The following is a 17,302-nucleotide window of genomic DNA, read 5'->3' as shown; positions in this document are numbered from 1 at the left end:
AAGTGCTGGGATTACAGGGATAAGCCTCTCTGCCTGGCTGCAAACTACCAGAGTCTTAGAAGTATTTCCAGGATCAGCAAATTCTCTGACTTAATTGATACTAGACACAGAAAAAATTTCTAATTCCTTACTTCTTTTCAGAGTTCGTCGTAATTGGTATTTTTTAAAATTTGATCTGTGTACTAAACTTCTTCTTTCTTATGGACATAAAAAAAGATAGTTCAATCCATTTCAGGCTGAATGTTCAACCTTTCTAACCAAACACCTTGGGAATTAAAGGTAAAATATAGACATTTCTCAATCAATAAAAATGAAAATTTCAGGCCGGGTGTGGTGACTCACGCCTGTAATCCCAGCACTTTGTGAGGCCGAGACAGGTGGATCGTGAGGTCAAGAGATAGAGACCATCCTGGCCAACATGGTGAAACCTTTTCTCTACTAAAAATACAAAAATTAGCTGGGTGTGGTGTGGTGTGTGCCTGTATTCCCAGCTACTTGGGAGGCTGAGGCAGGAGAATTGCTTGAACCTGGGGGGCAGAGATTGGCAGTGAGCCGAGATCATGCCACTGCACTCCAACCTGGCACCTGGCGACAGAGCAAGACTCTGTCTCAAAAATAAATAAATAAATAAAAATGTCATCATCGTATTCCCACTTAGTAGTACTAAGCTATATAAATTAGATAATAAAACATAGAAAATGAATTTCATTCAATTTTTTTATGTTTCATAGTGAATTTGACTACTTTTCAAGAACAGGAAGTATTACTTAGATCCTAGTCAAAACACACACTTTCTACTACATAATAAATTTTAGTCAATGAAATTCTTACCTATATTTGTAGAATCTAAGTGAAATATTGGTTTCCTCACTACATCTTAATAAAAAGGAAGTATCTAATCTAATCTATGTGAATGAGTATTGTAATATTACGGTAAACTTTTAAAAGTTAATTTACAAGTATTCCTAAGAAAGAAAGTATAAAGCTTGGGCTTTTGACTGTTTTTCCTTCTTTTCTACATAAGTCTCTCTCTCTCCCTCCTTGCTCTTCCCCTCCCCTCCCCTCCCCTCCCCTCCCTTCCCCTCCGCTCCGCTCCCCTCCTCTCCCCTTTCCCCACCATTTATTTTTCTTTTCTCTTTTCTTCTCTTTCCTTTTTTCATCCAATATTATAACTAGTAGAATTATGAGAAACTTTTTGAAAATATAAAAGTAACATTTTTTTTCACACACTCACTGTAATCTGAATTTGCTTGCAGCTCCAAAAGTTTTCAGTAATGTGTTCAAAAGAAACAATTTTCATAAGAAAAACATAAACCAGCTTTCTTAATATTCAGACTTTATTATATTTTTCTCTTACAGAATATTCAAAAGCACTTCCTGGTCTCTCCACTCCATATGCCACTTTGTTAAGAATTAAGAAGAGTTCATCTTCATCTCTCTTTGGTTCCAAAACCAGATCACGATACAGCAGTCCTTCATTGGGCACACTGAGTGTTTCTTCACCCAGTTGGCGAGGGGCAGCTCAGCATTATTATTCCCCCATCAATCTTTATCATTCCTCAGATGCCTTCAGACAAGATGGTAAGTGTCAAAGAAAAATTGCACCAGATAGAAGAAAACAGGCAAAGACAACTTGTTTAAGACAATTGCAATAGAGATCAAGACTATTGCAATTGGAGAGAGTGATTGAACTCAGCTCTGCTAAAAATGCAAGTGGGAGAATTTGCAAAGCTGGGGTGAGCTGGAAGAAAATTAGAGGATGTTAGGGGAGATACTGGTTCACGTGACTAGGCCATCTGTGTCTGTTAATTGGTGCTTATTGAAGTTAGGCTACTACCGTCTCATACACACTGGGCGATGGAGACCCTGTGTTTCTTGATGGTTACATTTCAGTGGAGAGCTCCCAGGCCCTGAGATAGACATTACTGGGTTATAAAAATGACAAGAACCTGAAAGATTATTTACATCAAAAAGTGGCAGAGAATACATTTACAGTTGCAACTTTCTAAAGCAAATGCTCTAAGGAAAGGGAGATTAGAAGACTATAGTGAGGAAGAAACCTGTCTACATTTTATCAAGCTGAGAGGAATGCTAAGCCTGTCTTGGTGTAAGTTAGTATTCTGTTGTAAACGTCTTTAAAGGATGTGTGTGCATTTTTATTTAATTGCACTGTATACCAATTCTCATTTAGGATTAAGAGTAGATACACTCATAGACTGAAAGTAAAAATACACATTTTTAGAAGGGCAATTTGACAATGAATAGCAGAACATAAAACAGTCCTATACTTCAATGGTTTTACTTCTGAAAGTGTATTCTGTGTAAAAAAAAATAATAATGAACAGAGCACATAAAGACATATGTATATACTTAGCATACTTATGAATAAAAAAATAAGAAATAATCTATATACCCAATACTAAGATATAAGTTAAATTAAGGACTGCTGTACAGCTATTAGCATTATAGTTTGAACAACATTTCCTTTGTCGGTTTTGGATCTATTGATAATAATGATTGACAGACAGACAGACTGGCACCTGTCATTACTAGCCTCCGTTTGGTCTATTTTATACAGATATGTCATTCAGTTTTCTCAGCACATTTGTGAAGTAGACACGGTTACTGCCTTCTATAGAAATGAAAACTCTGGGACAGATAAGTACGTTTCACGAGGTCACACTGGTAATCAGTATAGCCAATTTTCATTCACATCAATGATGATTTTAACACTAGTACACTTGGGCTACACTTCAACTATGACTGATGAAAGAATAAACATTCAAAGACACATTTTGCAGGAACTAAGATACTGGAAAGATTCTGGAAATGTCGATTAGGTTGTGGTGCCAGACGCAGGAAAACTTACTCTTTATAATTACACCAGTCGTTGTCACATGGAGCATTGTCTCTTAGTGTTGGCATCTAAATTGTATGTAAACATGATGATAGAGCTCCACAAATGTTTTATTTTCCCAAATACTTAAGTTTTTAACTTTCCATTCCATTAAGCCTAATATGAAACTTAATCAGGCAGAAGTGTGTTTGGATTTGTTTTCTTTAGGCATTATCTTATGGGATGGCATTAAGGTAGAAAGTTGAGTGATCCGAAGTATGATCTTTTATAGTTGGTATAATGTTCAGCCAGCTAGTGTTTGGCCTCTTTGTTCTCTTCTTTCAAATGGAAGTTGAGGTGATTATAATGGTAAATAAAATAGAAGTATGAATTCAAATCCATGAAAACGTTGAGAACAATAAATATGGGGACATGAGATGCAGTCAGCTGTAAGACCAATTCAAGGTGTCTACCATTAGTGCCTATATATCTACTGTGAACTGGTCTCATTATTGGTAATTAGCAGCCAGAAAAGAAAAAAAAGTCTGGTCAGTCACAAATTTCACAGTATTTCAAACATTAAAATGAAATTATTGTTCAGTAAAAGCACAACTGTCTGACACTTTGATTAGACAATTCTTTTCTGGAAGGTCCTCATTAAGAGTTTATTATTTGATGTAATGGCAAGTGACCTGGACGTTACTTTTACTGTACCCATAATAATGAGTTTCATCTGTTTCAATAAAGGCAGATGAAACCCAAACAGAAACAACAAAATAAGAAGAAGTGTTTCTCTAAAACTATGCTTCTTAATCTTTACAAACAAAACGCTGGTTAAAATAAGATCCCCTTTCAAAGATCAGGATAGGGCAAGGTAATCTCACTATAAAAAGCTCCCAGGTGATGCTGATACTGCTGGACTGTGTATTTTACTTATTAAGTCACAAGGCTCTGGGCTGGGAATGAATTTAATATAATTTAGTCCTCTGCTAATGTAGTTTAATCCACATTTTAGAGTATAAGAGAGAATGGCTAATCTGAGTATTTTCCAAGTAATCTTCCATAACTACTGTTTTCTCATCTGAGCATTTTATAAATCTTAGCAAGATGTGACTTTGAGTTCGTTCTCTCTGACAAGAGCCTGACATATGGCTTTTGTCAGGTAATTCCCTTTAGCCTTAACAGAGAGTAAAGCTGAGTTTGACATGCTCTTGTGAAAAATGAGAAAACTAACAGAGCCTGAATAGAACGTCATCCCACTCCTGTTCAGAGTTAAGCCAAGAAGTACCCCAGATAGAGCAAAGATTTTTTATGAGTAACATAAAGACTGAGTTTGCAGAGCAATCTGGGGAAGCAATTCCACTTCCAGATATCCAACTTGGAAAAACCTTCCCACACACGTACAAGGAAATAGCATGCCTGTTCACTGCAATATACGTTTAATATTGAAGGGTCGAAACAACTCATATGTCCATCAGAAGGGGAATGGATACATTTTAGTTTTTTTTTTTTTGTTGTTGTTGTTTAATGGAAAACTAAAACTATGAAAGTGAATAGACTATATCTTTATGAAGGAAAATGGGTATACCTCAAAATATAATAATACACAAGGAAAGTGATAGAGTATTATATATAATTTGATATTACTTATGTAAAACAATGAAAAATAATACATACTATGTATGGAAACACATAAGTGGTATAATTTTAAAACATGAGCTTGATACAGCAAATTGACTACAGTACTTAGCACTGAGAAGAAAAGGAAAATGAGAGCAAGAATAAGTACCAAGAGAGAATATACATGATCTCAACTTAGTGATACTTTATATCTTGAAGAAAAAATCTGAAATAAATATTAAAACACCTGTAGTGAGTAGACAATGCCTCACAGTGATTCCCACCTCTTGGCATTTACTATGTAATCTCTTACTTTATTTGTTGGCTATGGCTATTAACTTGCTTCTGGAGAATAGATTATGAACAAAGTAATGGGATATGACTTCCAACAGTGGGTTACAAAAGGCGCTGGCTTCCTTCTTGTTTGTTGTTTTATTTGCTTTCTGGCTTGCTCTTGTTGATAGAAGTCAGCTCATGCTGAGAGCTGCTCGAATGACAGGCCCACTGGCAGTGGCCTCTGGCCAACAGCCCAAGAGTAAGTAAAGCGCTCAGTCCAACACCCCTAAGGAACTGAATCCTATCAGTAGTCACGTGACTGAGTTTCCACGTGTATTTATACCTGTTTGGGCATTGGGTTGAGACTGCTTCCCACCTTATGAAACACACAGAGCAAGGATTGAGCCACGCCTGCTTCCCTGACCCACGAAGACTGTGAGGTAATAAACACATAATCTTTGTTCATTTTCTGGGTTTCCTTTCTACAATTCTTGCTGTAATTCTATGTATCTACAGAAAATCATAGTTTCTTAGCTTTAAAGTTTCCTTTACATGTTTCATCTATTTTCTGTGTCATCTTGTGATCATCTCAACAGGTTGGTATTCTTTTCTTGGAAGCCAGTTCCTGTATTCAGCCCAGATTTGTGTATTCAGGTCTAGATTATCCATTCTTCTTTGTTCTCTTACATATTTTGTACATAGCCTTTCTATTTTGTTAGTCCTGTTTGTTACATTAACAGATGCTGCAGAGAAAACCTGAAAAAAAAAAATGCTAATGCTGCAATTAGGAGAGATAAAATTCCAATCTTCCTACTATTTTACTTGTTCATAGTTTATATTAAATGTATTATACTTTATTCGTTGCATTAGAAATTGTCAAATATTTAAAACGTAAAGGAAATAATAATTTCATGAATGTCTCTTGTGACTGCATATTAACTTCATTAAACTTTAATATTTTTCCAAATTTGCTTCAGTATTTTTTGACATAAAATTTGAGAGTTCTTGAATATTTTGCTTAGATTGCATCTCTTTCTCTACTCTTACCAGAACCACTATGTTTATTTTGTCATTTACATACATGTGTTTATATTTCTATACATATGAAGCCTATAAAATATATGTACTCATCTTGAAAAATTCTGTGTCAATGATACTGTATATGTCATTCTTGATCCACCTTTTCTGGATCAACATTATATCCTAGAGATTCATGTACCTTGATATCTTCAGTTCTAAGTTCATTTCATTTCCTATGAAGCATACCACTCTGTGACTCTATTGCAATTAATTTAGGCATTGTCTTTTTGTAAATAATTAGTTTTTCTAATTTTACACTGTTATATGTCAAATGCATTTTTTCATGTCCATCGGCAGTTGTGTTATATGTATTTTAGGAGTGCAATTTTTATATAAAAGCATTATAACATTTCCAGATACTGTCAAATTGCTTTCCAAAGTGATTGACACTTCTACCAACATTGTATGAGTGTTCATATTTCTCCACAGTCACCAACATATATTGTTTTGGCAATCTCTTGAGTATAGTATATTATTTTATCGTGGTTTAGTTTGCATTTGCTAGACTAGTGAGGTTGAAATTTCATAAATAAATATTGGGCATTCTGTTTTTTCTAATGAATATTTCTTATTCATACATGTCGACTGTTATTTCTATTAGAATATTTTACTTATATTTAACTGTAGTAAATTTATAAATCAATTGGTCACTAGTTGGTTAAATGCACTGCAGATGTATTTTCTCAGAATGCAGCTTGTGTTTTTTACTTTGTCAGTAGTATCTTTTGTTAAACAGAAATTTTTGATTTTTGTGAAATGAGATATAGCAATATTTTCCTTTGTAGTCTGTGCTTTTCATATCCTAAAAAAACCTTTTTACTTCAAATTCATTTCCTTCCAAATTTGAATTTTGATTTTCATATTTCGGTATTTGACTACATGAAATTATTTTTGTATATACTATGAAGTAATCACCTGATTTTATTTTGTTTTCTATTTTTGGAGCACTATGTATTAACCAATGTCAGTGATCTCCACTGATTTGTGAAATCACTCTGTCATATATTTTCATATATACTTTAAATCCCTCAGTAATATGGTTTAATTTTTTTCCAAGCTATTTTTTTACATCTTTTGTTAAGTTTATTTCTAGGTCTCATATAATTTTTATTTCCTAGAAAATAATAACGTATGCATAGCATTGTGTTTGTTAAGTTGGTTTATAGAGCCCTATCACACTAGTTCTCTTGTCTGTTATTTCTGTCAGTTCTTGCTTATATGATCTTGTCTAATAGTATGTATTAGATACTGTGTTTTGACAAATAGCCTGTAAAAATAGCTAGTGTGTGCTTAGGAGGAAAACAGCAAAGGTTTGGTTAAAATTGGCCAGTATCTGCCACACTCTTTGATTTCTTTAGAATGTTTTCACCTTCACTTGCTTTCTGTTAGAGAGATTGTTGTCTGTATTATATTCCCCTCTCTTGTTTTTTATCTTTTTTGCGTCATATGCCAATTTCTTTTATAATTACCATTAACTTAGTCTATAGTGATTTTCAGTAATGAAATTAAGAAATTTCCCGAGTATAATATCTTTTGATTATTTTTTCAAACATAAAATATTTGCATGCTTTAAGTACTTATTGTTTTTTCTTTTGCCAAAATATGTTTAAAAATCAGTACTTAATTATATTTTCTGTAACATCAGTATCTATAGTCATAATTTCTTCTATTATAATTTTTCTCTCTGTATTCACTTTTTGGATGAATCGTATTTTGTAGCAAAAAGGCTATCACTGTGGCAGTCTATCTTAGTCTTTTCTGTCTGAAAATATCTTTATTTTGCAGTTACTCTTGAGTGATAGATGGTTTGGCAGAGTGTAAAATTTCTAGGTTGATAGTTATGTTCCCTTAATACTTGAAATATCTGCTGGCCTCTTTTGTAGCAGGCCAGTTTGTTATCAATCTAGTTGTCATTTTCTTTGTTAGTAGACTGCCCAATGAAAGTTACTTTTAATGCTTGGTATTTTGTATCTTTACTGTGTACTTTCTAAAAGTGAATTTATTTTTGCATATCTGCCCAGCACTTATGAGACAATTTCCAAGAAAATTTGACATCTTTCTTTTCAAATGTGCAAAATCCAGCTCTCTTTTCTTCAATTACTACTTCTCCACTAATTACTTAGTTTTGTTGCAAAATGCTAGGATAGCAATCATCTTTTACAATGCATAAATATACATATATATACAAACATACATATACACACATGTACATATGTACACATATCATTCATTTCATCCTCCATATGTCTTAAGTATCTTTAAATCTCTAAAATGTATTATATTTGGTAAAATTTTAATGGACTGTATTTTATTTGCAAGATTTTTACTAGCTCTTTTTCTGATTTGTCTACTCTTATTTCTACCCTTTTTGTGTTTTATAATTGCTTACTTAGTTTAAGGAAATTCATTCCTGCATTTATATTTTGGGGTATCTCAAGCATATTTATTTTAAAGTTCTGATAGATAGAATTTTAAATGCATTTTATTTGGGATGAAATCTTATTTCTTTTACTGACTTTAGCTTTTTAAAAAATCTATGTTGTAATTTTTGGTTTTCTTTGCAAGTACATATAGAAAGGAAACATTTTTGCGTATTTTATTCCCCCCCCCCCCCCCACCTCCACCCGTACCTACCTCTTAAGCGTGTTTTGTTTATGTGTGTTTGAGATGGAGTTTCGCTCTTGTTACCCAGGCTGGAGTGCAATGGCGCGATCTCGGCTCACCGCAACCTCCGCCTCCTGGGTTCAGGCAATTCTCCTGCCTCAGCCTCCTGAGTAGCTGGGATTACAGGCACACGCCACCATGCCCAGCTAATTTTTTGTATTTTTAGTAGAGACGGGGTTTCACCATGTTGACCAGGATGGTCTCGATCTCTTGACCTGGTGATCCACCCGCCTCAGCCTCCCAAAGTGCTGGGATTACAGGCGTGAGCCACCGCGCCCGGCTCTTATTTTTAACCAATATATGTTCACTGCCATCTGATTCTTCCAACCTCTTGATAAGAACCAGTTTTTATAATGACATATTGAGGTATTACAGTACTGTTGAGGATATTGAGATTCAGTCACTGTGCCAGGGAATAGCTTAATGAAATTCACAGTCAAGAAGCTATATCTGCCTGCTTTCATCTTTGCAAGTCCACACCTTCCAATGTGCTGTAGTCTCACATGCTCACAGAAACAGACACACATACATATACGCAAAAGGCACCCAACCTGCTGTTATAGGTATGATGACAGAGGTATGTATGGGATTATTTTGTAACATGAAAAAAAGGCCTCAAATCTAACCTGTGTTGTATGATCAGGTAAAGCAAAATTGAGGAAGTGATACTGGATCTAAAATATATTGCATGTGTGGAAGTACATTATAAATAAAAGAAATTCTGTGTTTAAAGGCAAAGGGGTAATAGAGAACAGTCCTATGTTTAAGGAACTACACATTATATATTATACTTGTAGCAAAGTGTGAATGACTGCAATGTAATTATAAATACTTACAATTCTTGTTAAGGATTCTAAAAATTTTATCTGTGTTAACAGCAAGCCTCCATTAATCAGAATACTTTTAGCAGCAGTTGTCTCAGAGACCTCTTAGCATGCAGATTTAAAATAATAACATTCTTCTTATGGCAGGAAGGAAGTAAGGGGAGTCAGAAAGATGCTTTCACATTTGTAAAGGAAAAAGCTGATAATTATCTCAAGGAAAGCAGCAGTAGAAGAGATAAAGAGGAAATAATAGTTTATCACCCTGTATTCTACTAGAGTCTCTCCATATAGGTGTATTTGGTCAGAGGTGGTGTCCTCATTGATTTTTTTTTTTTTTCTTTGTAGTGTGAGACAGGGTCTCACTCTGTGGCCCAGGCTACATGAACTGCAGTGGCATGATCTCGGCTCACTGCAACCTCTGCTTCCGGGGTTCAAGCGATTCTCCCACCTCAGCCTCCCTAATAGCTGGGACTACAGGCACACACTACCACTCTCTGCTAATTTTTGTGTGTTTTTGGTAGAGATAGGGTTTCGCCATGTTGGCCAGGCTGGTCTCGAACTCCTGACCTCCACCCACCTTGGCCTTCCCGAGTGTTGAGATTTCTGCCATGAGCCAATGCGCCTAGCTGATTCATTGGTTCTTTTTAAGTTTTATTATGTCTAATTGTCTTCTGTTTGTCCTGAAATGTTTTCAACATTATAACAGCAGTAGCCTGAATCCATTACAGAATTCTAACTATGTGGGACGAAATTAAAAGATGAAATTTTACAAAAGGCTAGACTGAATTGTTAGATTCCAGAAGAAACATGGGTAGCATATAGCAGCATATAGTGATATCATATATTTTTGGTAGGTCTGTTTTGGTCCAGAAACATTTTCATAGAGACAAAGTATGTAAATATTTGTTAAAATGTTGGAAACAAAGCTATTTGTATGTTATTACAATGGCTTTGATTTATAATTGCTTACTTAGTTATTATATAACTTATTTAAATATATAACATACAAATAACTTATTTGTATAAATTATTACAAATGCCTTTGTTTCCAACATTTTAACAAGTATTTTTAGAATATTATGAACAGATTGGCTCTAAAAAGTAGCTTGAATGGCCCTTCTATACCATTACTTTACCTCCTTATATTTTAATGATAATAATGGTCAAAATGCTTTATGAATGTTTGTGGCTCGGATTTTTATGCCGCTCTCTCTATTATTTTTCTTTGATCAGTCAATAACATTTGGAATGGGATTACCACAGTGAACATAAAATATCTGTACAGGTTTATTAACTGAGGTCTACTTTTTAATTTTTTATTCTGTATTAGATATTGGCCATGTACTATATGTAAGCTGTACATTAACTCATCACAGGACAGTTATTGTTTTAATCTCTAAAGATTTGAAATAATTTATAAGTATCATTGCGATTTTCTGGCACATTCATATGTGTTATGTTTTCTATTTTAAATAGAATAAAATAATTATATAGATCTTCAGAGATATGTACAATAATTATGGTCTAGTGCTAAATCAGTAATAAGAATAGCTGATTTTAAGAGTCATTTGTGGGGGGAAAAAAACCTTATGAGCCTTTATATAATGGCTGCTTCCTTGTAAGCTAATGATAGCATTCTGTCTTAGTCCATTTTGTGCTTCTATTACAGTATACCACAGACTGGGTAATTTTAAATGAACAGAAATGTATTGGCTCATGATTCTGGAGTCTGGGAAGTCCAATACAAAGTGCTAGAATCTGGTGTGGACATGCTTGTTGTGTCATTACGTGGTGAACATGGAAGGGCAGAGATAGAGAGAGGGAGAAAGAGAGCAAGAATGGGTAACGTCATTGCCACAATAATGGCCTAATCACTTCTTAAAGGTCCCACATCTTAATACTATTGCAATATCAATTAAATTTTAATATAAATTTCAAAGGGGAAAAACCCTGAAATTACAGCAGATACTCTATACTATTTTATTAAACAGACCAAAGTTAAGTATCAATGACTATGAAATAGTTTTGTTCACACATGCATAATCATGGAAGCATTTATCCAAATTTATGTAAGATATATGGAAAACTAAAAGAACTTTGTGTATATTATTTTACTACACTCAGGAGAATTTAAATAATTAATAGCATGTATTTTTATCTTCAGTGGTCATGTTGATGATATATTTTAGTCACAAATATTAAATTTGATTATAGTAGCTCACTTAACGATAGACCCCATCTAAATGTGAGCTACTGTTCCAAATATTCCCATATTCATGGAATGTATCTGTATTTCCTATTTTCTATTTCCAGTAAGAATTAGACAGCACCAATGTGTCTGATTCCAGTTTATCATTTCTCATAGTAGTTAGATCATTTTAGCAACAAAAGATGTTCCATTTAGAGCACATTCAGTGATTGTGTTATGATGTTTAAAAGTGTGATTTACAAAAAATATGGAAGCTTTTGGTTATCTTTTAATTAGCTCTATTGTTTTACAGATATTCCCAGGTGATACAGTTAAATATCAAAATTTGTAGTTATATGGAATGATGAAAATACATACTTTAGTCTACTTAAAAATATTTGCATAGAGTTTAATCAGATGATTTGCTATACACATGGCCACATTTAGGGAGTACAGAAAAAGGCTGCATTCAGAATTCTTGTGTTGCATGAAAATGAAAACATGGTTGTGAATATTGTGTCCATGTAAGTCAAAGAGAATTCAAATGCCACACTTTGGTCATCCCCAGGCTTTATGATCGAAGGTAATCAAGAAGGGCACAATAGCCAGTCATTGACACTTGACTGAAATGAGGTGGACATAGTCAGTGAATAAAAAATTCTGAGGTGGCCAGGCACAGTGGCTTACGCTTGTAATCCCAGCACTTTGGGAGGCTGAGGCGGGTGTATTACAAGGTCAGTAGTTCAAGACCATCCTGGCCAGTATGATGAAACCCCATCTCTACTAAAAATAGAAAAATAGCTGTGTGTGGTGGTGGTCACCTGTAGTCCCCGCTACTCGGAAGGCTGAGGCAGGAGAATGGCTTGAACTTGGAGGGCAGAGGTTGCAGTGAGCCGAGATCATGCTACTGCACTTCAGCATGGGTGACAGAGCGAGACTCTGTATCAAATAATAATTCTGAGCTAGTCTCATAAAATAAGGAAGAGAAATGGAGCAGAATCTGGAAGGGACAGTCCCGCTCATTGGTGTTGAGCAACCAGAAAAGTCCTCAGTATCTACTCTGTTTTCAACCTAATATTGTTATTTCAGATAATTGTTTTGATCCCTTGAAATTGTATCAGTGCAAATGTTTCATAGACCTAAGAGGTATAATATGGTTTTAGAAAGGAAAAACTGAATTGTTAATAATTATTCTAAAGTAGTTATTTGAGTACAAGGAGTGACATTTAAGTGATTTAAAAAATTGACCAAGGTTTAAATTAAAATTTTTCAAGGTAATGTAGGTTAATTAAAAGCCCTTATGAGTTAACATCTCAGACATATGTAGGATATATGCTTTTGGGGGACATAGACAAGAATTATTAACTAGAACTGACACTGTACCTGTTCCTTCCTCTATAAACTGTTCCTTGACTTCATCTCTTTTTTTTTCTTGTTATGATTTTAGTAGGGGGAAACTTAATTATGTGTAGGGTGCATTTCATTCTTCTATTTGTAATGAGATGGTTAGGTTAAGATATTTTATCTTTGGAGAGAGGCAGTCTGGATTAGGAGTGATTCTTACTAGATAGCTTAGACTTTTGCTGGGGACGGGAGCATGCCCTTGAGATTCAGAGACTGAAAATGATGGTTTTGGTGGGAAAATGGTGGTCCTTAGAGGAAGCAAGTTATTTTTCTACTAAGGCTAAGCACATAATTTTACTCTCTGTAATTCCCTTAATGGTAAACAAAATCTGTAGTTTATAAACCCTCTGTGGGTCTTCCTAGGCTTTTAAAATTTTTAGCACTGTCTTCTGACATTTGGAAGATTCCTGCCCCTACAAATTTGTTGCCTTATGTCATCAGTATTTTTGGCTAAATTTTATCATTAACATGATTTATTTTCGGATTTGACTTGGCACATGGTCAACGGCATCCTGACTCCCAGCAACCCCTTTGTTGACAATTTTCTGTTGTTTCCTCAAAATACTGTTTACTGATAATTGTTTTAGAGACCTAAGCATACAATGTAAATGATCTTTTATGAAAATAAGAATACTATCTTAGAGGGGGAAAGTGTATTTCATTTAGATGACACACTTCTACATAAAACACATCATGCCAGTTTCCCCAATATAAAAATTGAGACTATATTCTAATAATAACTTTACAATCTCATGATCACTCATTAAAATTTTATTATTTTATTCTGTTATTGTACTCTTAATTTTTAGAGCCATTTATTATTTTATACGTTTATTATTTTTCATCACTTTAAGTATACGTGAGGTGAGATGATATCATTTCATAGTCTCCTCTTTATTCTCTTTCACCACTTAGAGCAGTGCAAGGTTCCTGAGAGTTTAACAAATATTGCTAAATAAGCCGGCATCTATTGGAGGACTGTTTCATAGTTCTTAAAATCTGAATTTAGGCTAAATTTTTACTAAAATACAATATTAATATCCAGTAAATAATAGAATAGAATATTTACTAAATAGGATATTTACTAAATATTAGATAATAGAATATTTACTGAATAATATTAGTGATAGTGATAGCGATTTTGTATTATAAATGGAAGGGAGGAAAGAATAATGTCAACCTTCAACAGGAAAACTTACTGGTTTGGCATCTTGTGGATCTTGGGTTGGTGCAAAAGTAATGCAGTTTTGGACCATGAATTTTAAATCGTTATAATTAGGTTCCAACAAGTCTTTATTAATCAAAATAGGAACCATTATAATCAACACATTTTGTCAATGAAAGTAAGTTTGTTTATTCCTGTAGCATAAAAATCCATGCTTCAGGACAACTCTTGGAAAGCATTTTCTGCATCCTGCTGGTTGTGGAAGCATTTTTCCTGCAAAAGGTTGTTGAGATGCTTGAAGAAGCGGTAGTTGGCTGGCAAGAAGTCAGGTGAATACAGCGAATGAGACAAAAGTTCATAGCTCAATTCATTCAACTTTTGAAGTGCTGGTTGTGAGACATGCCCTTGGGCATTGTGATGGAGAGGAACTGGGCCCTTTCTGTTGACTGTTGCCTGCTGTTGGTATTGCAGTTTTTGGTGCAGCTAATCAATTTACTGAGTATACTTTTCAGATGTAATGGTTTCATCAAGATTCAGAAAGCTATAGTGTATCAGACTGGCTGCAGACCACCAGTGACCATAACTTTTTTCTCTTGCAAGTTTGGCTTAAGGAAGTGCTTTGGGAGCTGCGTCTTGGTCCAGCCACTGAGCTGGTCATCATCAGTTGTTGGATAAAATCCACTTTTCATTGCATGTCACAATCTGATTGAGAAATGGTTGGTTGATGTTGCATAGAATAAGAGAATATGACACTTCAAAATGACAGTTTTTGACTTCGGGTCAGCTCATAAGGTATCTACCTACTGAGCTTTTCACCTTTCCAATTTGCTTCAAATGCTGCATGACTGTAGAATGGTTGACATTGAGTTCTTCAGCAACTTTTCATGTAGGCAGAAGATCAGCTTTAATGATTGTTCTCATTTGGTCTTTGATACCTTTAAATTGCCAGCCACTAATTTCCTCATCTTCAAGGCTCTTGTCTTCATTGCAAAACTTCCTGAACCACACCGTGCTGTACATTTGTTAGCAGTTACTGGGCAAAATGTGTTGCTGATGTGAGTTGTCTCGGGGGCTTTATGACCCATTTTGAACTTGAATAAGAAAACTGCTCAAATTTGCTTTTTGTCTAACACCATTTCCATTGTTTAAAATAAACATCAGGTAATAAGTCATTAGCAAAAAAGCAAGACATGCCCATTAAAGATGATGCATAACATAACCACATTTAGGAATGTGTTCCAATATCAAATGGCAAATTCCAACATGGCAAAAGCTGCAATTAAATTTGTATCAACTTAACATATGGAGTTGGTACATTTTGATTGTTTTCATAAGTGATAACCTTACTGCATCTTCTGACCTCTCTTTTATATCTATACTAGAAAATGACCAAAAACCTATTCAACTTTGATGAAATTTATATTGTGTGTACAGTGACATGCTACACTTCCCATGAAACATTCATCATAATGCTTTGTTAATAAATAATGTTCTTCAATTCTTAGAAATCTTTCAAAGTTATATAATTATAGTTTATACCTGTTTAAGTTCCATAAATTAACTTTACTTCAATGTTGAAAGCCAACTTAAAAGAAGATTTGGACAATTTCTTTAAGAATTCATCTAAGATACATGGTGTGAAAAGTATTTCTCACATTGTAACTATTTATGTCATTATAAAATACAATTTCTGGTTTAACACTTCCAAATTTCTTCAAATCATCACATAAAATATGCTAATGATCATTAAAAGGGCATTTCTCAAAATTTTATTGGGGATGATAGGCTATTTCCTCTATACTATGTTACTGATACACTTAGGTTACATTACATGAAGAAGCTAGCCACAGCCGTAAATTACAGGTAACCGGCAGGCAGAACGGCTGCAGCCTGGCATTAGATGTAATCCCTGAGAAAAATCAGCACAGAAGTTGATGTTTAAAAAGAGGATTTAAGCCTGAAAGGCAGATTTAGAATTGAGGGAGGCATGGTAACGTCGGATCATGATCCAAGAAAACTATTGAAACTGATCCAAAACCAACAAGCAAGCCTTTCTGAGAGAACCTGGCTGTAGGAGTCTCGAATGGATGATACTTAAGATGTCATGAAAGGACGGAAGTTATAAAGTTAGTATCTGAGTAGCCTATTAGTAAGTGGCAGAAATTTCAGAAAGATTTAGAGAGGCCCACATGCTTCCTTGATTCTAGGACAGGACTCCATAAAGGAAACTATTGTCTCCATAACAAGATAATATACAGACAATCCCCAATTTAAGGTAGTTTGATTCAGAATTTTTCAAGTTTATGATGATGTGAAAGTGAAATGCATTCAGTGGAAACCATACTCAGAACCCATACAACCAATCTCTTTCTTACTTTCAGTAGAATATTCAATAAATTACATGAGATGGCAACATTTTATTATAAAATAATCTTTGTGTTAGATGACTGCTTAACTGGAGACTAATGTAAGCATTCTGAGAAACTTTAAGGTAGGCTGGGCTAAACTATGATGTATATTAGTTAAATGCTTTTTTGACTTAAAATATTTGAAGTTTATGATAGTTTATTTGAGGTGCAATCTTACTGTAAGCTGAAGAGCATCTTTACTACTCTTCCTAGAAACTCCACTTGGAGATAGGCGGATGGGTGTCCAGAGTCATAATTTATAGAACTTGATATTCCTGTGCAAGACTCCCTCATAAAAGACTATTGCCAACACCAGGCTAACTTTAGGCAGACACTGTTTCCTGTTTCTTGCTCTAGCTCAGTGATTCTCAGATGCTATGTCAACTTCTTCATTGTGTTTCAGAAAATTGTGGAGGCAGTTTTGGTTGTCTCAGCTCTTCAAGAATGTTACTTTAATTTAGAGAGTGGAGATGAGGAATTCAAAATGTCCTATAATTGCAAAGTACAGGACTCTTAAGTGCCCTGGTAGACATTTTTGCGAGTGAAAATTCTCATTTTTAATTATCTGATAAAAGAATCTAACTGGCTGTAACATTACTTATGTGGCATTTTTAAATATAGTGAATCTTTCAATGTAAACACTGTATAAATTACAAGATCATACTTAGTTTTGCTCAGAACTTAACGAAAGGTTGCTGTCTATTTAGAACACCTACTGCCTAACACCAGTGCCTCTCATGACAATTGAGTGTCCAATTCTAGACCCCTGGATTAGTTTGTATTTGTAGATGCTGTGTTCAAGGGGATTTTGTAAGCAAAAACAAACTGTTGATTGTG

At 34.5% G+C, this 17,302-nt stretch overlaps 1 protein-coding gene across 1 annotated transcript in view; it reads left to right on the top strand.

The window, feature by feature from the left end:
* CNTN5 (contactin 5) overlaps window positions 1–17,302 on the top strand; it is a 1,397,849-nt gene that overhangs the window by 818,817 nt on the left and 561,730 nt on the right. The window contains exon 4 of the mRNA XM_032295928.1: window positions 1,360–1,581. Coding sequence (XP_032151819.1) covers window positions 1,360–1,581 — 222 coding nt within the window. The remainder of the gene's footprint in view (window positions 1–1,359; window positions 1,582–17,302) is intronic.

This window comes from Sapajus apella, unplaced genomic scaffold (assembly GCF_009761245.1).
Source record: "Sapajus apella isolate SASKATOON/1434 unplaced genomic scaffold, GSC_monkey_1.0 scaffold34, whole genome shotgun sequence".
Lineage (NCBI taxonomy): Eukaryota > Metazoa > Chordata > Mammalia > Primates > Cebidae > Sapajus > Sapajus apella.
Note: the sequence above shows the minus strand (reverse complement) of the source record. Positions and strands in the feature narration are given on the sequence as shown.